The 27084-nt window shown below is 47.0% G+C and overlaps 4 protein-coding genes across 6 annotated transcripts; all 4 read left to right on the top strand.

Moving 5' to 3' along the window:
• Positions 1 to 1309: 1309 nt before the first annotated feature.
• On the top strand, positions 1310 to 9104 carry si:ch211-227n13.3 (uncharacterized). 3 transcript variants are annotated; one of them, XM_056420647.1, is made up of 6 exons: positions 1310 to 2194; positions 4418 to 4504; positions 4619 to 5067; positions 6035 to 6110; positions 6198 to 6308; positions 8393 to 9104. In XM_056420647.1, the coding sequence occupies exons 1-6, from the start codon at positions 2157 to 2159 to the stop codon at positions 8688 to 8690; spliced, it is 1059 nt and encodes a 352-aa protein (XP_056276622.1). In that variant the 5' UTR covers positions 1310 to 2156; the 3' UTR covers positions 8691 to 9104. The 3 variants fall into 3 exon arrangements, with proteins under 3 accessions (XP_056276622.1, XP_056276624.1, XP_056276623.1); XM_056420649.1 differs by having other exon boundaries at positions 1312 to 2129; XM_056420648.1 differs by having other exon boundaries at positions 1312 to 2129; positions 4401 to 4504.
• Positions 9105 to 11111: 2007 nt separating this feature from the next.
• LOC130198029 (C-X-C chemokine receptor type 4-like) lies at positions 11112 to 12906 on the top strand. Its single transcript, XM_056421066.1, has 4 exons — positions 11112 to 11371; positions 11453 to 11661; positions 11774 to 12057; positions 12150 to 12906. The coding sequence occupies exons 1-4, from the start codon at positions 11357 to 11359 to the stop codon at positions 12743 to 12745; spliced, it is 1104 nt and encodes a 367-aa protein (XP_056277041.1). The 5' UTR covers positions 11112 to 11356; the 3' UTR covers positions 12746 to 12906.
• A 6632-nt stretch (positions 12907 to 19538) lies between these two features.
• On the top strand, positions 19539 to 24507 carry mcm6 (minichromosome maintenance complex component 6). Its single transcript, XM_056420859.1, is given in 19 exon segments — positions 19539 to 19738; positions 19877 to 20023; positions 20137 to 20247; positions 20324 to 20411; positions 20541 to 20702; positions 20787 to 20952; positions 21081 to 21229; positions 21342 to 21492; positions 21606 to 21747; positions 21861 to 22002; positions 22112 to 22219; positions 22518 to 22673; positions 22792 to 22920; positions 23016 to 23180; positions 23273 to 23399; positions 23560 to 23763; positions 23866 to 23889; positions 23892 to 24004; positions 24089 to 24507. Coding segments are annotated over 19 exon segments (2499 nt in total). The 5' UTR covers positions 19539 to 19640; the 3' UTR covers positions 24206 to 24507.
• Positions 24508 to 24579: 72 nt separating this feature from the next.
• Positions 24580 to 26509, top strand: si:ch73-71c20.5 (DUF4748 domain-containing protein). Its single transcript, XM_056420861.1, has 3 exons — positions 24580 to 24656; positions 24920 to 25166; positions 25957 to 26509. Exons 1-3 carry the CDS (start codon positions 24590 to 24592, stop codon positions 26129 to 26131), a joined length of 489 nt encoding a protein of 162 aa, XP_056276836.1. The 5' UTR covers positions 24580 to 24589; the 3' UTR covers positions 26132 to 26509.
• Positions 26510 to 27084: the final 575 nt, after the last annotated feature.

Raw genomic sequence — 27084 nt, 5'->3', positions numbered from 1 at the left:
CAGAATGTTCTCCTGTATCAGGTTCTCCTGTATCAGGAATGTTCTCCTGTATCCAGAATGTTCTCCTATATCAGGAATGTTCTCCTGTATCAGGAATGTTCTCCTATATCAGGTTCTCCTGTATCAGGAATGTTCTCCTGTATCAGAAATGTTCTCCTGTATCAGGAATGTTCTCCTATATCAGGAATGTTCTCCTGTATCAGGTTCTCCTGTATCAGGAACGTTCTCCTGTCTCTGTCCTTGTGAGGCGGAGCTGTAGCAGTCTGTTGGAGAACGTGCTCCGCTGTCCCTGCAGTAGGTGATGGAGAGGCTGGTCCGGGTTCTCCAATATGGATAATAAATACTTCATGTCCTCCTCTCCACCTGTTCTGGATAGTCCTCTTTGCAGCCAATGATGGAGCCGATCTCCCTCTCCAGTTTATTTAGTCTGTTGGTGTCTCCAGCTCCAATGCTGCTCCCTCAGCCGAGTATGGAGAAGTCCAGAGCACTGGTCCAACAGACGGGTAGAACATCTCAGAGCACCGGTCCAACAGACGGGTAGAACATCTCAGAGCACTGGTCCAACAGACGGGTAGAACATCTCAGAGCACCGGTCCAACAGACGGGTAGAACATCTCAGAGCACCGGTCCAACAGACGGGTAGAACATCTCAGAGCACCGGTCCAACAGACGGGTAGAACATCTCAGAGCACCGGTCCAACAGACGGGTAGAACATCTCAGAGCACTGGTCCAACAGACGGGTAGAACATCTCCAACATTTTGCTGCACACATCGAAGGATCGAAGTTTCCACAAGAAAAAGATGCAGTTCCAAAAACTTCTGTCAGTAGAAGCCAGGAAGTATACCACACCTTTGACAATCAAGTCCTTTGCCCAAGAATTCTGATCCAGTTTGGCGAAACATTACAGTTGGACGCTGTGAATTAGCATCCAGCAACTGTTTTCTGGTCTGTTGAAACTTGCACAACTTGCACAACAACTCTGTCCGGCATAATTTTATGATGTTGTTCAATCTTGTAGAAGGTTACTCAGAAGGCGGCGCAGGTTCTGGTCCAGGCTCTGGTCATTTCACGCCTCGACTACTGCAACTCCCTCCTGGCTGGTCTACCTGCTAAGGCCATCCGACCCCTGCAGCTCATCCAGAATGCAGCAGCTCGACTGGTCTTCAGCCTCCCGAAATTCACCCACACCACTCCGCTCCTCCGCTCTCTCCACTGGTTACCGGTGGCTGCTCGCATCCGCTTCAAAACACTGGTCCTGGCGTACCGTGCTCTAGACGGATCGGGCCCGTCTACATCCGGGATATGGTCACACCGTACACCCCGGCGCGTTCGCTCCGCTCGGCAACAGCCAATCGACTTGTGACTCCTGCACCTCGAGCTAATCACTCGAAATCCAGACTGTTTGCTGTCCTGGCTCCTCAGTGGTGGAACGAGCTCCCCACTGACATCAGGACAGCAGAAAGTCTCTACATCTTCCGTCGGAGACTGAAAACACACCTTTTCCGACTATATCTGGATTAAAACACAGATTAGCACTTCAGTGGCACTTAGATAGCACTTACTTATGGTACTTTTGTAGTTCGACTATGTTGAGGAAATGTTACTTCCTGTATTCTTGTTGTTCTTAGTTTGTACTCTAGGTTGAAATGCACTTATTGTAAGTCGCTTTGGATAAAAGCGTCTGCTAAATGACATGTAATGTAATGTAATGTTATTGTGTCAGTAATGTTGTCAATGTGCTACTCAGCAGTGGCATTTGTTACAATATATATATATATATACATACATATATATACGCATATATAAATGCCGATTTTATATAGATAATATTTAATTTTATATTTCAAATGATTTAATTAGGCTATCAGGAATAATAGAGAATGTATATATTTTGTAATTTTATTTCCCCCGTCTGCTGCTCCTCCCTCTCGCCAGTAGAGGGCGGTAGCGGCCCTTTGAGTTGGTACGCCAACCGTCAATAAACACAAGAGAAGAAGAACAAGTTCCGCTCCTTTTTTTTTCCCCGCGCGCGCATCTTCAAGTGGTCCTGGAACACAACCAATCGAACGTCCGCGAGCTCAAAGTCCGCGAGCTCAATAAAGTGTCACGAGCCCGTTATGTTAACAAGTAAGCGCCTCGCTGTTCACTGAAAACATGTCAAATCACGTAAACTGTGAAACGTCTGAGAAACAGTAAGTGTCATAAGTTAGTCTCAGTGCTGACGTCATAAGTTAGTCTCAGTGTTGACGTCATCCCTAGTAGCTTTCTGCGTGGTTTACGTCTTTTAGGGTCTTAGTCTGATTAGCGTAGCTAGCTAGGATGCTCAAATAGATACTTAATGCAGCGTGGACGTGTCTGACGCGGCTCTACGTCACTCATGTTACCTCTAGGGATGGGTATCGTTTGGGTTTTTTCCGATACCGGTGCTAAACCGGTACTTTTAAAACGATACCGGTGCCTAAATGGTGCCTGAACCGATCCTTCTTTTTTTTTAAACGCACAATGAGGACATTAAAAACCTCTTCGGCCATATTCCCTGTAGAAGCCGTTATCATGGAGCACTGACACACAACGGATATCACTGTTAACATCCACAATATATGTTCTCCATTATATGTGATATGTATTGTCATGTGCAGCCTTTATAGGGTTAATCCTGTCACTGTTTTGATGGGCAAAGAGAACAACCAATCAGAGGGACTGAAGATGACACGTGACAATAAAGTTTTGCTTCTGACAGCGAGAGTTATGGTTATACATGATCGAATTACGAGACGCGTTAAGTTTATGAGTAAGTATGTTAAGCGCTGCGTAGCTGCGTTAGCAGCGCGTCCTGCGTGCACGCCAGCGCGTCAGACGCGTTTGAAGCAGCACGAATGTTTGCGAGAGCACGGGCGAAGCGAACAGCGCGAACAGAGAGAGAACGCCAGTTGAAACGCGCGAGTTTAGGATCCAAGAATGGCAGCAAAAGTTGATGAGCTGGTAGCGTCAGCAGGTCAGCGCAGTAGCTCCCGCTCGTCAATGTCCTGTAAAAAAAAGGAATGGTTATTAATCGTCGCCGGTGCACGAACTTTTACGATACAACTCTTATGCTTACTTAATATTACGCTAAAAGATAAATAAGGGCTAAAGGTCGAAAGCGTAGGAAGATGGTAAGTTTTGAATGTTTGTATGTGCTTTTTTTAATTTATTTGTTGTTGTTATTTGTAACCAACCGTGAACCAACACTGGCATATCATGGCAGCAGAGGAGGTCTGCTGTAGGTGGAAAAGTCTCAGAGACACGTATCAAAGAGAGAAGAGAGAGAGAGAAGCAGAAGCAGTGGGAGCAGGTCAGTCCACTAAAAGAAGGAAGTCCTCTCCGGTCCTGTCTCGATCCGATCCATTTTTTACCCCGACGCGTCCGACGCCGACGCGTCTGGTGTTTTCACCCTTTTCGACGCTGCTGCTGCGTCAGACGCGTAGAGAATTTTTTCGACGCGTCCGGTGTGAACGCACCATTACACTGAAACAAAGTGACGCCCCACGGTCTTTATTCCTCCGTCATTATATTCCCGGTAACACCGGGTATACAGCCGGGACTGCTGTACATCAACACATCTGCTAGCAGACTGTCACGCTCGTAGCTCGTAGCTAGCGCTAGCTACGAGCTAGCTTAAACATGGTTATAATGGCTAATTTATTATTTCTTGGCCTACTTTTATGAATGCAAGACTTGCAATCAACGTTTCGGTACTAATCTGAGTTCCGGCTGCTCGTCATCATCGGTCTCCACGTGTTCAGGGGACCGGTGACGGTCTCCCCGTCGCGTCCAGCTTGACGCTGGTGTGCCCCACACGGGTTCACGCCGTCACACACGGCGCAGCCTCCGCTCAAAAAGTTAAATGATAGGCTATCGTAACCTGCTGACAGGGCGGAGTCACCTGAGAAGTTCACAACAATAGTTTTTTTCAATTTCAATCGGCTCAGGCACCGGAAAGAAGCACCGAAATGTGCGTTGCGTTTCGGTCCGGGTAATACCGGTTGTATTGGAACCGGGTTTCGGTACCCAACCCTAGTTACCTCCTCCCGAGGTCTCGCCTTCAGCTTCTGGACAGGCGCTGTTTGAACACCTATTTTAATCGGAGTCCATGGGGCACACTTACCTGCTCTCGAGGCGCAATGCAATGTTATTTGTATGTAGTCCGCTGCTAGTGCTGTAGATACACTGGATCACGTGATCAGAGAGGTGGGCGGATCCTTTGTGCTCCTGGTCAAGTTCACAGACTCAAAGCCCCCTCAGGCACATTTGTGATATTCTACCTTTATAAATGAAAAGCGATATGACAACTGCGATCAAGCCGGGAACAGGAACAACTCCGTATTTGTGTTCTGTATTTTATTTACCTTGCACTGTCAGGTGTTTTGTCTCCATAGCTACGCCGCGGAGGCTGACTGCGAAGATGATGCGGACAGCTCGGAGTCATTCATTCAGTCATCGTTTATAAGAGTTGAATATTACAGGTAACGACCACAGGAGAGCGTTCTGAAGCTAACGCCGTGCAGCTCGGCGATGACACCCCGGTTTATTACACTGGACTGGTGCTCGATCGCCCACTGTTGCTCTCTCCGTCGCAGGTGCTTTGAGTACAGTGTGAAGTGGAAACGAGCGATGTATCCCGGACGCTCCTCCCGACCACCGAAGGCCGCCAAGAGGAGTCCCCGGAGAAGCCCGAGTCCGAGCGAAGACGTGATCCAGCGCAGGAGTCGGGATAAGAGACGACGGACGGGACCGAGGGAGACCGGCGAGGACGACCGCGACATCATCGACCTCATCAACAGCACGCCTGTCGCCGATGATGAGGAGGAGGAAGATACGTTTTTCGAGGTGACGGATGGCGGCGTCGATGAATCGGATGACGACCGCGGCTCATTCTCCAGCATCGCCTCCGGGCCGTCCGTCCTCCGTCACGGTGTCTCCACCGAGAAGCGGAGGCCTTCGCGGGGCTTGTGCTCCGCCTGTCGGGCCCTCTACCAGAAGACGAGAAAGACGAAGGCACCGAGGATGAATAAGCCCTCGGACAACGGTGAGTGCTCACTCATTCCTTCACACAGCAACGTGAGAGGGGAACATGTGATGTGAGTTATTGCCACGCCAGACACGAGTAAACAACAACAAGATGCATGTATTGTAAATAAGAGCCCATGCAACACACAAGGTACATCCCATGTCCTCCCTCCTGGCTATCCAAACATCCAGCTCTCATGTAGAAGTCAAAGTAAAGTCCTCGTATGTTTACACGTACTCGGCCAATTACGCTGATTCTAATAAGAACCACCTGCGTGTGCTGTCAGTGTGAATAATGAATACACAATAACTGTTTATACTCTTTGTCAATTACACATTTTAAGCAAAGGAAAACATCTGTTTTTCATCCGTGTACATGTGTAATCAGCGTCGGAAATGCACGAGGGCAAAGGGCAAAAATAAATTGTTGCCCCTGATATCACGAGGACAGGGGCAAAATATGCCCCAATAATTTCCTCCAATAATAATTTTCTTTTGTTCTTTATTTTGTCTGTCCTATTTGTATTGCCTAAGAAATCAACAAATATAATTTTGAAATTATAAAAAAACAAAAATGAATTATAATTGTTAATAGTGGTTTAAAAAATGTAATAATAGATAACCACAAAGAAATAGGAATAAAATTGAATATAATTGTCCGATTTATGTTTTTTGTTAACAAAAATCTAAGAAAACAATTTGAATCTGTGAACTACTGCCTAATAATTGTATTAATTGCTCATATAAGTAAATTTATTATTTTTGAACAAAGATTACATTTTATTTCACAAGTTTCAAAAAGTGCCCCTAGTTTCTTTTTAAATGCTCCTGGATTTCAGTCAGTGGGGGAAAAACTGCCCCCTAAAAAACATGTAAATGTCCTCCCCTGTGTGTAATGGTGCGCTCGTTGCGCAACACACGGCTCATTTGGCGGTTCGGCCTCCTGCCAACACGTTCCACCTCTCGCTCTCCTTTTGTTCCCACAGATCCAAAGTCCCTGACATGTGACCAGTGGGTCCTCATCAAGAGCTGGAGACCGAGGAGGCGGCCCAACGCGAGAGGGTACGGCCGCTTGTCTGTGAGCGTGCGTGGTTGATTTATGCTTTCATGCTTTCAGCTTGTTCTAACGCCGCCTCTATATTTCGTCAGGAAGCTTTTGATCCGTCTGCAGCTGGTTCAGAAAAGACTGGCGGCCAAGACCGGTGCACAGCGCGCGGGAGGATCCTCCGCCTGCTTCAGGCCGCACGCCTTCCTCCAGAGGTAGTTCACCGCTGCACAGACATGCCACCCTAGAAAAACAACACGTCTGTTCCCATGAAAAAATAAGTACAAAAAAACTGTTGCAGAGTTCATACGGTCATGGAAAACCTGGAAAAGTCATGGATTTGAAAAATGTTCATTTACAGGCCTGGAAAAGTCCTTTAAAAAAAAATCACAAACGTTTTGGACAAGTCATGGAAATGTGTTATATTCATATGTTCATTTAAGCCAGGGGTGTCCAAAGTCCGGCCCGCGAGCCAATGGTGGCCCGCGGTCAGATTTCATACGGCCCATGACATCGGTCATATAATGTGTTATTTGTGGCCCGCCAGATCTGTCAGAATAAATAAATCATACAAACTTGAAAGACGTAATTCCTCCTTTCTAATGTATCTGGCTCTGCATCCGTGGCGTGAACCCTTCTCCAAACCTATTTGCCATGGCGACGGCAAAAAAAAGGAGAAAAGTTGACAGTGAGGGCCGCCGCTTTCAGGAGCGGTGGGAATTACGAGTGTTTCCCCTACCATGAGAACAGGGTGGGGGTCCGCCCCACTGACATGTTCTCTATAGCGCCAGATTACAACATAAGTAATGTCAGGTTGTTTTATTCAACTAAACGGTCGTATATTATTGATTGTATCGACACAGCGGCATGTCATTTCTGTCTCAACGTGGTGGCGTTCACACTTCTCCTGGCTCTCGGTATCGCGGCGGAGCTCCGCCCCCATGCGCACAGACAGGTGCGCACATACAGGTGAGCACGCTCCAACCAGCCGGCAGAGAGCGTCCAATATGTCGCGGGAACAGCAAGCCGACACCTCTGGGTTCCCACGGTGGTGAAGACAAGTCGTCTCGGAGTAGCTCTCTGCTCCGGGTTCAAGAGCAGAGACGAGGTGGGGCGCGAGGGGAAATGCAGATTCTTTTATTTCAAGACCTTGTTTGAGAACTTCACATATTACAAACTACACGGACATAAAACTAAGTCATTAATAAATAAAGAGCGAAATGCCTGTCGCCTACTTTCGTGTAAATGTGTACGTTACAGCGTTAACCGGTTACGCTGCGCATGCGCGACAGACGAGATTATTGGCGATTTGCCAGGTGTTACCTCAGCGTTCCAGCTGTTGCCCTTCAAAACAAGAGCTCAACATTGAGCATTATTGAGAGTGGCCGTATCAAGCCTGCAACCCCGTTTTAAAAAGAGGTGAAGTGGAAAGCCCATTTTATCACACAGAGTAAAACGTGATGACTCAAACATATCTGCACTTGTTTTGTTTTTCAAAGGTTGCGCGTTTTTGTTATTTTGAAAATATATGCAGTGTAACTAACACTCAGTAAAACTCTTTATGCCCAAATTCTTGATCTTATTTGGTTTAATTGGTCACAGGTTGCACTTTATTGATATTATCTTGAAAAGGTATTCAGTGCAAAACAGGTTGATTGCAGCCACAATAAGCTAAATGTGAAGTGTGTTGAACGGTAACATATGTCATTAACAGTGAAAAACCTGTAGATGTGACAAACTATTGTGTTTCTGAAAAGATCTAGTAAAACATAAGGGCAAAATTAATTAGTTTGTAAGTGTAATGATAACAGACCACTTTGCATTATTTATAACTCCTGTTTAAAATGTTCATTAAGCAACGTTATGTAACTCATAGAAATGTAAGGTATTCTATATACAGCGTTTTCATTGTTATCTGACTGAATGAAAGGCAGACTTGGTTCTATTATATGTGGTTACATTGTCATTTAAAAAATAAAAGTAATTGTGACAGTTAAAATACATTGTTTTATAACAGTCTATATTCATGTAACTTTTGTGGTTTAAAAAAATGTTTAAATGAACTATTGGCCCTCGGGCATCTTGACTTTATCACAATTGGCCCTCGTTGCAAAAAGTTTGGACACCCCTGATTTAAGCGGTTTATACTGTATGCTCTGGAATTCTCATTGTTAGTTTAAATATTAAATGTTCTCACTTTTTCATGTGTACACCTGAGATTTCACAAAATGTCCTGGAAATGCGTTGGTCACCATGTGTAGGAACCCATCTCCTTATTGTGCTCCTCTCTTTGCCTCAGGAACCTCAGACGGCATGTCAGAGAGCCCGTGACGAGGAAGAGGAAGAGGACGAGAGGAGGTTCTCGGGGTCGCCGCCGCAGTGCGAGTTCGACGAGCTCTCCTGGACTTGAGGCTCGCGGTGATCAAGCAGACACACATTTGACTCTGAAGTTGTTTCCCTCCACGGTCGCCGTGGAAACCACCGAGCCAATCGAGGTCCCACCCGAGCAGAAAGCGCCAAAGAAGACGGGCGGATTGAGAGACTTGCTCGCCCAGCTGCGTGGCAACAGCAGCATGATCGTCAGGGAAACGCGCTAGCGCTGTGACTCCGCCTCTTTAAAAACAAAGCTACTTACATCATTTGGTAAAGTTCCACCTGCACGCACGTAATTTATTTTCTTGCTTGAATTTCAAACTTGCATTAATTTAAAGTTTCATTCAACAGGATGATTGTGAATAATTGATTATTAGTTTTTTAACATTGATGCTGTTCTTAGCCCATCGCTAAATAGAACTACATTAAACAACATGCTAATGCCTGGAGGGTTTGATGGAGTGGTGGCTTCTCACCAGAGAAGTGACACAAACAATGTTATGTTTTGTCATTGTCCCACAATGCAGTTTGATTTCCGACAGTTCACGGTTGCATATGTTCCTCTTGGTAAGGAATACCACATTTATAATTGTGTATAATAACTGACAAAGTTATAAAGATCAACTGTGTATATCTAACAGGTCCTGTGAGTCTTTCCATCTCAATGAGCACCACTGTTGACAGTGAATATTAAATATTTCCTGGTGGCAGTTTGTGGATAGCAGCCATGTTCTGTAGAGCAGTGATTTTCAACCACTGGGCCGCGAGAGATCGGCAGGTGTGCCGTGGGAAAATGTCCAATTTCACGTAATCGGTCAAAGAAATAATAATAATTTAGTTGTCGCAAATAATTTGCCCTTGTTGAGTGTCTGAGCCCGTGATATAGTGGCTGGCCTAGTAATGGCGGAAGGTAGCGCAGTAATTACTTGAACATTTAAGATGGAATGAAATGATGCAAAAAGAAAAATGCAGACTCTGACCAGACATGTTGTAATTGTTTTGGTGTTGGTGTGCCACGGGATTTTTGTATTGTCAAAAAATGTGCCGGAGCTCAAAAAAGGTTGCAAAACACACCTGTAGACGTGAGTTTGTTGGGCTGATGTTCTGGAGAAGGCCACAAGGTGGCGCCACTTAACGGCAGAATCAGCTCTGTGTTACAGTATCTCGCCCCTCTGGATTTTAAATGTGCCTTTCTCGTTTTGTTCCAGAGAACTTGTAATAAGAGAAACACACAGGTGTCATTAATAAGCCAATTAACGACATGTTGGTGTCCCAGCGAGCAAGTGCACATACCGGTACACCTAAAGGAATGCAGCCCGTAAGTACATAACGATGGACACCTGTGTGTCTCCTGAGAGCTCAACGTCTGCTTTACAAAACAAACTCACCGTGTTCCCGGTCCGAGAAGCAGGTTTACCAAACTACCAGGAAGATGGAGGTCGTTTTACACCAATGTTATTTTGCTGATACCAGTGAATGTGGAGGAAGTGTGGGGAGACGGAGCAGGAGATAAGGGACTCGAGGCGTTGAAGGCCTTCTGTTGGGGGACCGGGGGGCTGCTGTTTGTTTATGGGATTAATGTATGGGGAGAGGGAGGGGCTTTAAAGTCAGCCAGGAAATGTGTCTGCTCACCAACATATGGAGTTGTATTAAAATCAATTGATTAATTGATTAATAATTGAGTTTCAAAATGGAACCACATCATTTAAAATGTAATATATTTCCGTCATTACCTCCATAATTAGTTTCTTGCTTCAACCTTTTGCTGTTTCCATGTTTCTTAAACGTTGATGTCGGTTCTGTGTTTACATCTTTGAACCTGAAACAACCTGGAAACTAAAAGCTGGAGCAGAACATGAGATTTAATTTGAGTTTTTGCTATTTCATCAAAATGTATATTTTATTTTATCCATTTAAAAACAGAATTAGGAAATTAAAAATATTGAGTTCCTTTTTCTATTAATTTTAAATAATTATTTTTAAATTAAGCTCTATGTTTATACACTATTTTAGTCTAAATAGAAATGAATTTAAAAAGTGCATGGTGCATGTTTTAAAGGTCACTATTAATTGGATTTAACAAATCCTTTTTTTCAGCAGAATTGTGTTTGTTAAGTTAACATTGAAACATCAGTTCATCACCGACATGGTTTAACCTGCGCTCTTACATGTCACACCTGTACCCAAATATGGACCTTCAGTTACAAAAGAATTAGTATAATTTAGTATTTTAGTTCAAACCTTTTGTAAAATGATGGACTTTTAATCAAATGTAATGGTTTCAAAAATGTTGTTTACATTATTACAGTCCACACTGAAATGTTTCCACTCCCGTCCCCAGAGACGCGTTAGTGCTGAACACACACACACACACACACACACACTCGCGGTTCATTGGCGATGAAAGAGCAGAGGAAGTCTCACGAGCGTGACCAGAACACAGCTCCTAATCATCTCTCTTCACGGGCACAATGCTTCTCTGGGTGGCTCCCTCTCAGACGGGGTCCATGCAAGACGTTTCCACTCTGGTGAGAGCCGAGGCTCCTGCTGCTTGTCCCAGTTTAAACAAAGCATGGCGGTTTGAGAGACTCTCTCACACACACACACACACACACACACACACACACACACATATTCTCTGATTCCCATCGGCAGCCAATAGGTCCTGATTATCACGAAGGTCCTGGGGGCCAAAACAATTCAAGCAGTGCGCACACACAGCGCCGCATCCTGTGATAGAACCGCGATCGGCACCTGACACCTCGAAAACAGGAAAAAGGTTTCAGCAGGAACACAGATGTGTTGGAGCGTCGGGAGGAGGAGCTCCAGCCGGCTATAAACCCCCCCGACCGCGGGAGCTTCAGTCCATTGAGAAGGGAGACGGGCCGCCATGTCTTACTACGAGGTGAGCTCGCCATCGGCGTGGGGGGCACATGTGTTTTCACCTTTTTTCTTCTTGCCTCTCATCCTCTCATCCTCTCTCCAGCATATCTTCTTCGACTACGACATCAATGACACGGGCTCGGGTTCTGGTTCCGGGGACCTGTCGGGGGACCTGGAGGAGCCCTGTGACGTGGAGCACATGATGACCACCAACCTGCACAAGGTCTTCTTGCCGGTGGTCTACGCCTTCATCTTCATCCTGGGCATCACCGGAAACGGCTTGGTGGTCATCGTGCTGGGCTGCCAACGCAGGTGAGGGGGGAGGGAGGGGGTCAGCTGATGATCCGGCGAAAACCTCTCGACGAGAACCAATAAGGAAACGGCCCTCGTGGTTAACCCCCCCCCCCCCGCGTTTCCGCTCCAGGTCAAAGTGCAGCCTCACGGACCGGTATCGCCTCCACCTCTCGGCCGCCGACCTCCTCTTCGTCCTGGCGCTGCCCTTCTGGGCCGTGGACTCGGCGCTGTCCGACTGGCGCTTCGGGGCGGCCGCCTGCGTCGGCGTGCACGTCATCTACACGGTCAACTTGTACGGCAGCGTGCTCGTCCTGGCGTTCATCAGCCTGGACCGCTACCTGGCGGTGGTCCGAGCCACGGACACCAACACCGGGGGCCTGAGGCAGCTGCTGGCGCACAGGCTGGTTTACGTGGGTGAGTGTCGAACGACTGGTTTGGAGACGCTCCTCTTCTTCTTCTCTTTCATTCCCGCGGGGCCTCACTTCTGTCCGCCTTCCTCCCTGCAGGCGCCTGGTTGCCCGCCGGCCTCCTGGCGGTGCCCGACATGATATTCGCCCGGACTCAGGAAGGAGGCGACGGGGCCACTCTGTGCCAGCGATTCTACCCAGAATACAACGCTCCCGTCTGGGTGGCGGTCTTCAACTTCCAGCTGGTCCTGGTGGGTCTGGTGATCCCGGGCCTGGTTCTCCTGGTGTGCTACTGCGTCATCGTCACCAGGCTGACCCGAGGCCCGCTCGGGGGCCAGCGGCAGAAGCGGCGAGCGGTCCGGACCACCATCGCGCTGGTCCTCTGCTTCTTCGTGTGCTGGCTGCCGTACGGAGCGGGCATCTCCGTGGACACCCTGCTGCGCCTGGAGGTCCTGCCCCGCGGCTGCGGGCTGGAGGCCGTGCTGGGCGTGTGGCTGGCGGTGGCCGAGCCCATGGCCTTCGCACACTGCTGCCTGAACCCGCTGCTGTACGCCTTCCTGGGCGCCGGGTTCAAGAGCTCGGCCCGCAGAGCGCTCACCCTGAGCCGAGCCTCCAGTTTGAAGATTTTACCGCGGAGACGCCCGGGGGCCTCCACCACCACGGAGTCGGAGTCCTCCAGTTTACATTCCAGCTAGTGTTTGCTTACATTGTACATATGTGTGTGTTTGTACAGCCGCGTGTTTCTAAAGGACGATGTCAGAAAGGAAGGAGCCGTCTGCTGGCCCACGACGCGCCTCCTGCCTCACTGTAAATACTGTGGACTGGTGACATGTTGGAATAAACTCAGTGAAATAACCTCCTCTGTGAAAATGGTTTCTTGCTTCCTGGGTGAAACTGTGAATTCCCGGCGTGTACTATAAGCCGTCGGCCACACTGGAAGTCTCCCTCCCCGAGTCTCCCTCATCAGGTCTATCTCATCAGGTCTCCCTCCCCGAGTCTCCCTCCCCGAGTCTCCCTCATCAGGTCTCCCTCCCCGAGTCTCCCTCATCAGGTCTCCCTCGCCGAGTCTCCCTCATCAGGTCTCCCTCGCCGAGTCTCCCTCATCAGGTCTATCTCATCAGGTCTCCCTCCCCAAGTCTCCCTCCCCGGGTCTCCCTCATCAGGTCTCCCTCCCCAAGTCTCCCTCCCCGGGTCTCCCTCATCAGGTCTCCCTCCCCGGGTCTCCCTCGCCGAGTCTCCCTCATCAGGTCTCCCTCCCCGAGTCTCCCTCGCCGGGTCTCCCTCATCAGGTCTCCCTCCCCAAGTCTCCCTCCCCGGGTCTCCCTCATCAGGTCTCCCTCATCAGGTCTCCCTCCCCAAGTCTCCCTCCCCGGGTCTCCCTCATCAGGTCTCCCTCCCCGAGTCTCCCTCATCAGGTCTCCCTCCCCAAGTCTCCCTCCCCGGGTCTCCCTCATCAGGTCTCCCTCCCCGAGTCTCCCTCATCAGGTCTCCCTCCCCAAGTCTCCCTCCCCGGGTCTCCCTCATCAGGTCTCCCTCCCCGGGTCTCCCTCGCCGAGTCTCCCTCCCCGGGTCTCCCTCGCCGAGTCTCCCTCTGATTGGGGGAGACTTCATATCCTGAAGGCCCAAAGTGCACACACAGTTTAGAGCTCACGAGACGGTCGATCTCGGCTACGTCACACACTCAAAGAAATGATTCATTGGATGAACTCAATTAAATTGTTGGCAGGTTTTCCATCCAATAATTATATGCAACTCCAACTCAAATTTAGCACATCAGTGCAATAAAATGTAATTAAGTTAGTCCAACTCATTTGTATCAAATACATCTAAAATAAAATAACGATATTCATTAAATTAAATTAATTTGTGTTTGTCCAACTCAAAATATAAACTAACTAACTAACAAAATATGCAAAATGCACACAGGAGGAATGCCCCGACTGGGAAATGAACCCACGGACCTCTGGCTGTGAGGCGACAGTGCTAGCCACTACACCACCGTACAGCCCTGAAAGTGTCTTCACCTCATGTAAACAACTGATTCTCAGCTGGCGCATGCGCAAAGGGTAGTCCTCAATGAAACACATTTATTTTGAGTTGATATGCACACCATCTAACCTAAATAAATCTAATAAATGAAAGTATTCCTACATTTTGTGTTACACCCATTCAATATAAATATCTTCGTTTTGTAATTGATTTATTTAAATGTATCAAACAATATTTAAATGTGTCACCTCTAAGAAGGGCTTGAATCGTTTTTTTGAGTGCACAGAACACGTTGAGAAAGAGGACGGGGAAAGAAGGGTGGAGGGATAGGAAGAGCACGTTAAATCTATTTGGTGTCATGCGTGGTGTAAATGTCACGCTGCAAATCCCAAATTAAAAAGAGTCAATACGGCCGACGTGTTTTCTTTGTTTGCGTACAGATTGAGATTCTTTGAATAAAGAGAGAAAACGAGTCGGCACACTGCGTTTAATCTTTATGATCATCGGCTCGTATCCTTTGTTTTGATTCATGGTCTCTCAGCCGCGGACACAGGGAAGTTATTTTGTGTTTGTTTTTTAAATAAGTGTGTTACCCAGGTGTGTCTGAGTTCCTGGTGTGTGTGTGTGTTTGTGTGTGTGTGTGTTTGTGTGTGTGTGTTTGTGCGAGGCCGTGTGTGCATGTGTTTGCTTCTTTAGGTTGATGAGATAAACAGTTTGCTCCTTCAACGTGAGAAAGAAAGGAGCGTGAGGGGGTCAGGAGGTCCATTATTCCAGAACTTAAATGTACACACACACACACACACACACACACACAAACACAAACAGTGCTTCCCACAAGCTTCCACTTGGAAGTGAAAGAAACAGAAGCTGGAAGTTTGCCGTGTCCTGTTTCCTGGAGCGGAGCGGAGGAGGAGGAGGAGGAGGAGGAGGAGGAGGAGGATGAAGAAGAAAAGAGACAAAAAGGAAAGAATACAGTAATCCAGAACCAAAATAAAGCATTGAAACCGTATCACGTGCATCTCGTCCGCATCCTATAGGTTTTATTTATATATACATGAATATATATATATATACATGTATATATAAATATATACATATATATATATATGCATATATATGGATATAGAAATGTATATATACATGTATTTATATATATACATGTATATATGTATATATATATATTATACATGAATATATATATATAGTATATATATACATGTATATATGTATATATATATTATACATGAATATATATACATGTATTTATATATATATACATGTATATATGTATATATATGTATATATACGTATATATATACACATATATACAAATATATATGTATATATACATATATATATGTATATATAAATATACATATATATATGTGTATATATATGAATAGAAATGAAGTTCTTTATTTTGTGAATTTCTTTAACAAAACACAAATTCATGCAAATTGGAAAAAAACAAATCTATTCATTACACAACAACACTTTTTTATTATGATTTATTTTTGATTATTGCTTATTGAAAAAAAAAACTTTTAAAAACTCAAATATAATATCTAAAAAAATAAGAATATCATGAAAAAAGTAAAAATCACTTGAATTATTAAAATCACTGAATTGTCTAATTAACTGGAAACACCTGCAACAAACACTGGCCTTATAAATCTTTTTTTGTTATTAATCTTTTTTTTTTTTAAATGAGTCTGAAATAGAAAATTTTTAGAGATATCTTTTAGGGTTTTCTAATAGCTAAAGCCATAATCAAAGGCTTTAAATAAAAATTGTTTTTAAATTTGAATTGTGATGTAATATGAATTTTTTTTTTTTTTAGCGACAGAAGAAAATAAAGATAAAGAACTTATCTGTCTATTTTGAGACAGTCCTATATACACATATATATATATATATATATATATATTTATATATGTTTATACCAAATGTGTTTGGAATAATTCCCTCACAGTCAATGTAGAAATAAGCATACCTAATAGTTATTGATCTATTTTGCCTTGTGTCTTTCTCATTCACACACACACATACACACACACACACACACACACACAGATACAAACACAATTCTCTTCTATTCATAGCGTGTTCAAAACAGGAAAGACTTCCTGCAGCTCATTTTAGGGAAAACAAGCGGCTTAAACAATCAAACATGTTTGATTGTTTAAGCCGAGCGGCGCAGAGCGCTGCTGGGGGAGAATCAGTCTGACGGCATCATGACGGACGTCACGAAGCACCGCGGTGATGTGCATGACAAGCGTGCATCTGTAAACACACGGACTCTGATATGTATGTTCACACTCTTGTCCTCACTAATAGAAAACAACATGCACCCCTTTAGACTCTCTCTATTAGCACATGCACTCCTCTCAGAGTGGTGCCATCCACAGAGTACAGGGACACAGGCAACGATTTAACCCATCCTTAGTTATTAAGGAGCAGTGGGCTGCAGTGAAGCACCTGGGGGTTCAGTGCCTTGCTCATGGACACTTCGACTTGCAACTAATGGGGAGAGCGGGGATCGTACCAACGACCTTGGGGTTGCAGGTCGACCCCCTTAGCCCACTGAGCTACAGCCACAATCATGAAGGTTTCTTCACTTTTTTACCCGTGAACGTTTTTTTTCTATTTCTTGGGAGTTTTTCCTGATCCGATGTGAAAGGTCAAAGGTCAGGGATGTCGTATGTGTACAGACTGTAAAGCCCTCTGGAGCATATTTGAAATTTTTGATATTGGGCTACACAAAATAAACTGAATTGAATTGAAAAGCTGCCTTTTAAATATGTTTCTGGAAAATAAAAACGAAAGGAAAATCAGGTTGTTACATCTCACTTTACATTAACCCGGTAGCACATGCATCGCTTCACATGCTGACTTTGTGTGTGTGTGTGTGTGTGTGTGTTAGCATAGCTGCCCTGCAGCATGATTCTCAGGGTGTGTGTACAAAAGGCGTTACCCCGCTCTCTTCTCCCGCTGTGGATACATGAGCAGCCATGAACTTGAGGCCTTCAAACCTCAATCAATGTTTCATTTCAAGTCCAGTGTCCGGGGGGAGGGTCCGCCCCCAAAACAATGACAATGTGTCACCATGGGAACACATTTTCGGCAGGAAACGAGTCCTTCGTGAAAACCACATCGGCCCTCTTCTCTCTCGCATCCTGCTGCTCTTGGAACCTCTTGTTCCCATCGTTCTGTTTTCCACCTGCGGCCACCGAGGGATCGACTGCTGCGTTCACAGCAACACGACGTGGTTTTGATCTATACTTACCGGTTACAAGTGTGTGTGTGTGTGTGTGTGTCTGGATTAGATTAGTTAGATTAGATTTGATATTCCTGTATTAGTCCCCCAGTGTGGAAATTTCAGGATCACAGCAGCGTGTGCACATTAGAGCATTAATAAGAGAAGAAAATAAAACACAATAACAATACTAAATACTTATACTAAAATAACAAATATACAGAAGAAACAAAATATAATAACACACAAGGCAGTGACCAAAGTGAATTTCCAGCAGGTTAAATGAATTAAAGGATGTGTGCATTAGCAGCTCTACTCGTACTTCACCAGTTTTTACACTAAACTTTTCAGCAACACATTTAACCTCAAATACATTTTTGAGGTACTTTATACATTTACTTTTCCACAACCTTGATGGCACTGAGGCTCTTGTGATGCATCCGTGAGATCGTTTGAGGGGTTTCGTGTGTGTGTGTGTGTGTGTGTGTGTGTGTGTGTGTGTGTGTGTGTGTGTGTGTGTGTGTGTGCAGATGGTCAGGTTCCCTCATATTCAGACAAGCTGAGTTTCCTGCTGTTGAACAATCGTGGGAAAACCAGAGGTCAAGACAAAAGGAGAAATAAAGAGGCAGAGAAAGACTGGGTTGCATCCAAATGGCCCGCAACTACTTCCTGCCGTGTTCCTGGTGGATTCAAACAAAGTGACAGGTGAAACCAATCGGCAGCGGGAGTGTTTGACCACAGCAGGTGGAGGCGTGAGAATGATGTGGGAGCACAAATAGACATTAATGAGTTTAGAAACCAACGTCCGTCGGTCACAGAGACGTGAACCCTGAAAACACGACTGCAGACTGGCTTTGAGTGAGTTAGGACGACTGCGAAGCACACACGTGTTCATCTTCAAACATACGTGTTCATCTTCAAACATACGTGTTCATCTTCAAACATACGTGTTCATCTTCAAACATACGTGTTCATCTTCAAACATACGTGTTCATCTATGCACTTGCAAACTATTACAACTCCTCTTGTGATGCAACCACAAGCAGAGAATGACTGATACACTGTGTATTATAGCTATCATCCTCTTCAATGTGAACAAATACACACAAACACATCAGTAGGTGTTATAAAGCATTTTATAGCATTATATATACATATATATATACATATATTTACTGTATATATTTATATATATACTGTATATATTTATATATATATACTGTATATATCTTGATATATATACACACAGTAACATGATAGTTAGGAATTACAACACTACATTCAATATTAATGCTAACACATCTTTGACATTAAATAATCATGTACATCAATACCCACATCTAATTATTGTTGTGAATATTAGTGATATTACAGAGTTCTTTTAATAAGATTATTTTGATGGATTTATAAATGTCAGGTAATGTTTATGGCGCTCTTGTTGTCACTGTGAGAACATGCTTGTAAACATCTCTTGGTGGGACAAAAGATATATTTACACATATTTATACATTGCTAAAGTAGGATGTTTTTTCTCTGAGTTTCCTGTGGACGAGTGTATTTAGAATAACGAGTCTTCACCGCCCTCTAGTGGCCACAGCGAGGTACTTACACGACATTATGTATGTGACTCACGCAATTTACAGTTATTACATGTGATAATCACGTTCAGGATATGTTTATAAAATAGCATTGATATGATCATAAGACTAAGCTATTATTCTCCCCATCAGCTATTATACGATGATAGTTGTACTGGATATAAGGAGGTGTATATTATTAAGAAATCTATTATTGGGGATAGAGAAAAAGCGAACGGAAAAAAAATGCTGCTCGGATTGCAAAGTGAAATATCAAATATTGTCGAGTTGTTATTCATTTTCAAATCCGAGCAGCATTTTGCTCCAATGGAAAATACAGATTTAAGTGTAAGCTGTCTTCCTTAAGTTAAGTTAATACAAAGACAACGCACAGACGAAGACAGGCATTTTAAGACGTGTCTACTAGCCCCCCCCCCCCTCCCACACACACACACACACACACACACACACACTCACGCACACACCTCCCCCGCCCCCTATGAACTGAGCCTGAAGCCGGAAGCGAGTCGCGGGCAACGGCAGAAGGCCAGTTGACACATTCACTCCTGATTGGCTCCCAGGCGCAGAAGGATCGCAGCGCGTCACCGATTGGTCGAAAGCGGCGCGCCAAAGATCACGTGTCTCTCTTTCGGCGGGAAACTGCAGCTCTGTTGTCGGGACCGTAGCTTGCTGTGTGTATCTGTCCGGAGAGGAGCGGTGCGGCTCTTTTGACTCTTTCTACTCCACTTCGACGTTGTTTCTCTCAGCATGGACGTTGCCACAGCAACCGCGGAGCACGCCGGGGAGATGGTGAAGGACGAGCTGGCTGAGAAATGCCAGAAGTTGTTCCAGGCCTTCTTGGAGGAGTAAGTCGACCCCGCAGCACGCTTCGCCGTATTGTGACGTCATCGGCCGAGAAAAGTGTTATACATAACATGTATGGGCAGCTATGGCATTTGTTGTGTGTGTACTCATGAATCCCCGCTGCCTGTGCCCGCGTGCAGGTACCAGACCGGGGATGGAGAGGTGAAGTATGTCCGGGAGGCCGAGGAGCTGATCCGGCCCGAGAGGAACACCCTGGCGGTGAGCTTCACGGACCTGGAGGGCTTCAACCAGGAGCTGGCCACCACCATCCAGGAGGAGTACTACAGGTGAGCCCACACACACACACCCTGACCCCCAAGCTCATCAACACGTGTGTGTTTGTGTGTGTGTCTCAGATCTGGGGATTAAACATGGAGGATTCTGGGGGGTTTCTTTTCAGAGTTTACCCCTTCCTCTGTCGGGCCGTGCGCAACTTCGCTCGGGACCATGGGAACGTCCCCCTCAACAAGGAGTTCTACGTGGCCCTGGAGGAGCTGCCCACCAGACACAAGTAAGACGCACAGGAAGCAGTTAAAGTTTTTATTCTCACATTCTGAGCCAAACCTCACCCTGTGTTCTTCATCTAGGATCCGTGAGCTGTCCTCCATGCGGATCGGCACCCTGGTGAGGATCAGCGGTCAGGTGGTGAGGACGCACCCTGTCCACCCTGAGCTGGTAAGATGCCCTGCAGTCAACGCATGCACTCTGTGGTAGCACCCAGAGGTGCACCCCGTACAAATCACAGCTGTGATCACGCATGTTATAGAACTGTCTTCTCTTTTTTTTTTTTGCCGATGACCTCAGGTGAGCGGCACCTTCCTGTGCATGGACTGCCAGGCGCTGATCAAAGACGTCCCCCAGCAGTTCAAATACTCGCCGCCGACCATCTGCAGGAACCCCGTCTGCAACAACCGCTCCCGCTTCCACCTCGACACGCACAAGTCCAAGTTCATCGACTTCCAGAAGGTAAAGTACCAGCAGGGCCGTGTGTGTGTGTTTGTGTTGATGACAACGTGAGGGTTTGTGATTGAGTTTTTTCGTTTTTTTTAGGTCCGTATCCAGGAGACTCAGGCGGAGCTGCCTCGGGGTTCCATCCCGCGCTCCCTGGAGATCGTCCTGCGGGCCGAGGCCGTGGAGATGGCTCAGGCCGGAGACCGCTGCGACTTCACCGGGACCCTCATCGTGGTGCCGGACGTCTCTCAGCTCAGCACCCCAGGTAGGACTTTTTTTTTTTTTTAACACACATTGTTCAGCTTTCAGGTCTCAGATGGTGACAAGTCCTCGGAATAAATCGTGTTTTTTATTCGACACGTCACGATTTTTTCACGGCCGTCCCGCCTCCAGGTGTGCGAGCAGAGACCAGCACCCGCATAGCTGGAGGTCGCCAGGGCTTTGAGACCGACGGTTTGAGAGGACTGAAGGCTCTGGGAGTCCGAGAGCTGTCCTACAGGCTGGCCTTCCTGGCCTGCAACGTGGCCCCGACCAACCCACGAGTAAGAGACACACACACACACACACAGATATAACAAAGCTCTCTGAGACGAGCAGGTGGAGCTCCAAACATGGCCGCCGTTCAAAAGTGTGGGTTGTCTTTGTGTTTTGCAGTTTGGTGGAAAGGAGCTGCGGGACGAGGAGCAGACGGCGGAAAGCATCAAGAGCCAGATGACCGAGAAGGAGTGGGAGAAGGTGTTCGAGATGAGCCAGGACAAGAACTTGTACCACAACCTGTGCACCAGCCTCTTCCCCACCATCCACGGTCAGTGCTGCGCCGGTTGTTGTTGTTGTTGTTGTTGATTTCCATTTCCAGGAAAGGTCAGAGGTTATGGAAGCTGTGGATCTATGGTTAAATGGCGTTGCCGTGCTTTGCAGGCAATGACGAGGTGAAGCGTGGCATCCTGCTGATGCTGTTCGGAGGCGTGGCCAAGAAGACCATGGAGGGCATCGCGCTGAGAGGAGACGTCAACGTCTGCGTCGTCGGAGACCCGAGTACGGCCAAGAGCCAGTTCCTCAAGTACGAGACAGTCACATGACCAGGACCTGCTGGGACGGCGGGATCCGTCGAGTGCCGGACTCACCCGTCAGTCTGAGTGGCAACCAAGTGTGTGTGTGTGTGTGTGTGTGCAGGCACGTAGAGGAGTTCAGTCCCAGAGCCGTGTACACCAGCGGTAAGGGCAGCACCGCTGCGGGTCTGACGGCCGCGGTGGTCCGAGACGAGGATACCAACGAGTTCGTCATCGAGGCCGGAGCTCTGATGCTGGCCGACAACGTGAGTGGAGCAGACGGGAGGGGGGGGGGGGGGGGAGGGGAGGACGCCGCCAGGTGTGTTCGGTGTTATTCTTCTTGTCATTCCGATGACGGCGTCTCGTCCGCTGCAGGGCGTGTGCTGCATCGACGAGTTCGACAAGATGGACCTCAAGGACCAGGTGGCCATCCACGAAGCCATGGAGCAGCAGACCATCAGCATCACCAAGGCCGGAGTCAAGGTAGCCGCCACGCGCGTGTCTCCTGGAGGGCGTCGCGTGGGCCGGTCTGCCACGTTTCTTCCAGAGGCTGGAAAGGAGGAGCAACAAATAATAAATAAGAAGCGTGGTGTATTATTTTTACACCGCAATATGGCCAAGAGGAACCGTACCGGTACACGTGACACGAAGGACGATACCACGTCGTATATTTGGCTTGACGGGCGAATCCGCTCCAACTAAAAGCCGTTGCCAACTTGCGTCTGACACCACGCCGGCGGCAGAGTGACCCACCTTTGCCCTCCGCCTCCTCCTCCTCCAGGCCACCCTGAATGCCCGCACCTCCATCCTGGCGGCCGCCAACCCCGTCGGAGGACGCTACGACCGCAGCAAGAGCCTGAAGCAGAACGTCAACCTCTCCGCCCCCATCATGAGCCGCTTCGACCTCTTCTTCATCCTGGTGGACGACTGCAACGAGGTGCAGAGCGGACGCCCCGTCGGCCTTTACTTCTGGCACCCTCTGATGCAGGATACTATTATTGATGTTTTAAGTGGATCTAAAGCTGTGTGTGTCTCTGTGTGTGTGTGTGTCCCAGGTGACGGACTACGCCATCGCCAGGCGCATCGTGGACCTGCACTGCCGCGGAGATGAGTCCGTGGACCGGCTGTACTCGCTGGACGAGATGCGCAGATACCTGCTCTTCGCAAGGCAGTTCAAACCCAAGGTGTGTGTGTGTGTGTGAGCCTGCACAGAGAGTGTGTGTGAGTGCGTGTCCACGGCTGTGATCCACATTTACCCGTTGCACATCCGCCTGAATAGATCTCCGGTGAATCGAAAGAGTTCATCGTCGAGCAGTACAAGCGCCTCCGCCAGCGCGACAGCTCCGGGGGCGTGACCAAGTCGGCCTGGAGGATCACGGTGCGGCAGCTGGAGAGCATGATCCGCCTCTCGGAGGGCATGGCGCGCATGCACTGCTGCGACGAGGTGGGGGCCGACGGGGTGTTTTTATTTGAACTCCTCCGTAACGCCGCAGGATGTTGACCGCCACCGCCGCTCCTCCTCTTTTGTGTCTTCAGGTGCAGCCCAAACACGTGAAGGAAGCCTTCCGCCTCCTGAACAAATCCATCATCCGGGTGGAGACGCCCGACATCAACCTGGAGCAGGACGACGACCTGGAGGAGGAGGAGCAGCAGCAGCAGGAGGGTACTCACACACACACACACACACACACACGTGCGCGCTCATGCAGACCCGTGACATGCCTATGCTGCGCGCTCATGCAGACCCGTGACGTGCCTATGCTGCGTCTTATTTCAGCCACGGGGCTGAAATAAGACCCGGGTCATCTCCACCTTTTCTGCAGCAGGCGCTGTCCCTACCGGAGTGAACGGCCATGCGGATGGCGTCAACGGGCACGCCGGAAACGGAATTACCGGCCCCGCTGTCGACGGCGTGAGCGGACACGCCCAGTCCGGCGGCCAGGCCAAGCCGGCCCTGCGCCTCTCCTTCCCGGAGTACAGGCGCATCTCCAACCTGCTGGTGCTGCACCTGCGGCGGGCCGAGGAAGGTGCGTGTCGCTGGACAACAAAGTGTTTTAATATTGTGCACTTGTTTTGTCTTCTCTCGGTAATCGGTCCTAACACCCCCCCCCCTTGTCTTTGTGTTGCAGCTGAGGAGGAGGACGAGCTGAAAAAAGCGCGGTGGTCAACTGGTACCTGAAGGAGATCGAGTCGGACATCGACTCTGAGGAGGAGCTGGTCAACAAGAAGGGTCTGATAGAGAAGGTCCTCCACCGGCTGGTGCACTACGTGAGTCCACCAGCCGCTGAGGTCACGCCCACCGTCACGCTACACCGGCGTGACTTGACCCATGTGTGTCTGCTCCCCCCTCAGGATCACATCCTCATCGAGCTGACCCCGGCGGTGCTGAAGGGCTCGCAACCCGCGATGACAGAAGCAGAAGAAGAAGTGGTTCTGGTCGTGAACCCCAACTACACGCTGGAGGACTAAACTCCTCGGAAACCTTCGCCAATGAAGTTGATGTTCAAGTTGTTTTTGAAAGCGTAAATGTAATGCATACCGATTGGTAACATTTGAGATGTTATTGGACTTGTTTTGACCTGTACAGAAGATTCTGGAGCTCTTAGAGATAAAACAAAACATGAATCTGTTACTCAACCTGACTTTTGTAAATATGCTGCTCTCTCCAGTTGTTTGCTTGTGTACACGTTATCTTGTATGTCTTTTTGTAAAAATGATGATGAAACTTTAAAGGTTTAATAAATAAAATGTTGGCAATAGACACAAAACCGCTTGGCGCTGTTTTCCTGCTGCGCGACATCAAGTTGTCCACTAGGTGGCAGCAGACGCACACAAAATAAAATGCCACTGCGCATGTCCGAGCATTATTCAACAAACATGGCGGCATCCTACGTGACAGCAGTCTGGAAGGCACTTTCAGGTAAAATACAAATTAATTAGAGTCACCCGACCTGTACAAAGTGAGCCTAAAGATGCTATGGAAAAAAATGAACAGCTAAGCTAACTTGTAAATGACGTCACGTGGCGTTATTTTGAGCAACACGGGTGCTGCCTTCCTTGTTTATATCTGGTGTAACCACACTGGACCCTCACGTTAACCTCGCCGCAGAGGTGACGGAAGTCACATCATATATAGATATACATCTATAGATATAGAAACACTGACTCCTTTATTTCTTTTAGCTGTGCACCGTGTTCCCGCTCGGTGGCTGCTGAGGTGCCGAGCCCCGGCAGTGAGTCCCCGTGTGCGGCTTCACGGCTCCGCTGCTGCCGCCCTGTGCAGCTCCAGGACGGAACCACTGAGGAGCAGCCAGCCGCACGGCGCAGCCGGCCGGAGAGCCGACGAGGAGGAGGAGGAGGAAGAGGAGGGTCCTGCATACATCCCCAAGAAAAAGGCCAAGAACCCCATGGTGATGCTCGGCTATGCCTGGTGAGTCTTGTCTCTTCATTCGTGTGCTCCACAAAATAACAACACGACGTGTCGACTCGCAGTGGGCAGACACACGTCTCAACCACATCTGTAGTTTATGTTTCCGAGGATATCTTGAATAAAAACAGATTTGCACTTATAGCATTTTTTTAGTTTGGCTTTCTTGAAGAAACGTTACTTTCTTAATTATGTTTCTGAGTTTCTATTCATGGTTGAATGCACTTATTCAACCATCGATACAAACTGAGAACAACAAGAACATATGTAACTAGAATGGGCACTCGGTAGAGCGCATACCTTCGCATATCACAAGATTGGGCATTGAATTATGAACATGTTGGCATTAGTTGCATGCCAATTGGATAGGAATTGACCGTGCTATGGTAAAAAGAAGATCTTGACCTTTTCATGACTTTGACCCGATCGATCCCAAAATCTAATGAAATGGTCCCCGGATAATAACCAATCATCCCACCAAGTTTCATGCGATTCAGTTAAATACTTGTTGTGTTATGCGAGCAACACGCATACAAATAAATAAATAAATACACAGCGATCAAAACATAACCTTCCGCATTTTCAATGCGAAGGTAATAATAACATGTGCTGGACCTCACTTAAACTGCAGCAGAAGTAACACCACTCTGCAGGGGGCCTAATTTACTGTAAACTAAGTGTATGTTCGAAGTAACACTGAAAACAGTGTTACTGAATGACTTGGATGAAGAGAACATGAACGCTGATGACTGCCACAAAGTAAACTAATATAACAATCAATCTCCCCCTCCAGGATGATAGGCCTCCCCGCGGGTGTCATCGGCTTCCTCCTGACCAAGAGGGAAGTGGACAAGAACCGGCTGAAGCAGCTGAAGGTCCGACAGAGGATGAGTCGGTCCAATCAGGGGGAATACGAAGGGAGTCGCTACCAGCACCATCGCGCGGAGGACGTCAAGCTGGACCGCTGATGGACGAGACGTGACTCCTCTGAACTAAAGGCCTAAAGACTGATTACAGAAGAGATGTCGACTTCATGAGCTCGAGTAAAGAAACTATTCTTCCAGAGGCAGATGCAGGAAATCTCTAAAGGTTTGCGCTTGAGGACGAACCTTTAATCAGAATGATTTTGTTTTTTTCTTGCTCAAGATGGAAAGTTGAACTTTGAATTTGGAGAACGACCCCTTGTTTATCAGCCGTGATGCCAGTGATAAATATAACGGAAATAAATGTATCTTTGTATATTTGTGAATACATAAACGGGAAGTGTCAATGATACAAATGCATGCAAACTACATCAAAGCTCACAAGTGCAAATGTTTGTTTTTTATATTAAAAGGCAAACAAGATGTCCTTTAATATGTATTTTTCCAAAAGCATTCAAAATGTTCTGCTTTAGTTGTTTTGAATCACGGGTTGAATGTAACTTACATATAACAAATGCATCTTTAGAGAATTTTAATTTGCCTTTTTTGGGTGACATCACTTGTAACTTGACCAACTGATCCGAGTCATCTGAATTAAACGAATTTAAAGCGGCAGGAAAATTCGGTTCAACTTTAAAATGCAATTTTAAAAAAATGCTTTCTGTTCGCTAAGTTTTTCCTAAATGTATCCCTTATTTTACTTTAAACGAGGGAAGGCATTTTTTTTAATTATTGGATAATGTATGTATATTTCACCCAGTTCAATTTGAAAACTGACTATCAATTACTCTCACTGTATATAGTTTGTCGAACAGTCATAAAAATGTCGTATTTTGAAAAAAGTAAAAAGAATCCTCGTAATCTGAATTTGACCAAATACTTCACGTCCAATTTGCTCCCTCCGTACTCTCGTTATTTATTATATACTTCCTCTACGCACAGCATCAATAATGGAGACTTAATGTGTTGCCCACAAGGTCACATGAATTTATAATGTC

This window comes from Pseudoliparis swirei, chromosome 8, assembly GCF_029220125.1.
Source record: "Pseudoliparis swirei isolate HS2019 ecotype Mariana Trench chromosome 8, NWPU_hadal_v1, whole genome shotgun sequence".
NCBI classification, from domain to species: domain Eukaryota; kingdom Metazoa; phylum Chordata; class Actinopteri; order Perciformes; family Liparidae; genus Pseudoliparis; species Pseudoliparis swirei.
The sequence above is the reverse complement of the archived record's forward strand: the minus strand, read 5'-3'. Positions and strand labels throughout refer to the sequence as shown.

Excerpts from the sequence above, each read along its gene's own strand:
- si:ch211-227n13.3 (XM_056420647.1), top strand. The coding sequence starts at position 2,157 with ATGTCAAATCACGTAAACTGTGAAACGTCTGAGAAACA. Across the intron at positions 2,195-4,417 it reads TGTGAAACGTCTGAGAAACA|CTACGCCGCGGAGGCTGACT; the intron begins GTAAGTGTCATA and ends TTGTCTCCATAG. Across the intron at positions 5,068-6,034 it reads GAATAAGCCCTCGGACAACG|ATCCAAAGTCCCTGACATGT; the intron begins GTGAGTGCTCAC and ends TTGTTCCCACAG.
- LOC130198029 (XM_056421066.1), top strand. Across the intron at positions 11,662-11,773 it reads GTGCTGGGCTGCCAACGCAG|GTCAAAGTGCAGCCTCACGG; the intron begins GTGAGGGGGGAG and ends TTTCCGCTCCAG. Across the intron at positions 12,058-12,149 it reads GCACAGGCTGGTTTACGTGG|GCGCCTGGTTGCCCGCCGGC; the intron begins GTGAGTGTCGAA and ends TCCTCCCTGCAG.
- si:ch73-71c20.5 (XM_056420861.1), top strand. The coding sequence starts at position 24,590 with ATGTCCGAGCATTATTCAACAAACATGGCGGCATCCTACGTGACAGCA. Across the intron at positions 24,657-24,919 it reads AGTCTGGAAGGCACTTTCAG|CTGTGCACCGTGTTCCCGCT; the intron begins GTAAAATACAAA and ends TATTTCTTTTAG. Across the intron at positions 25,167-25,956 it reads GTGATGCTCGGCTATGCCTG|GATGATAGGCCTCCCCGCGG; the intron begins GTGAGTCTTGTC and ends CTCCCCCTCCAG.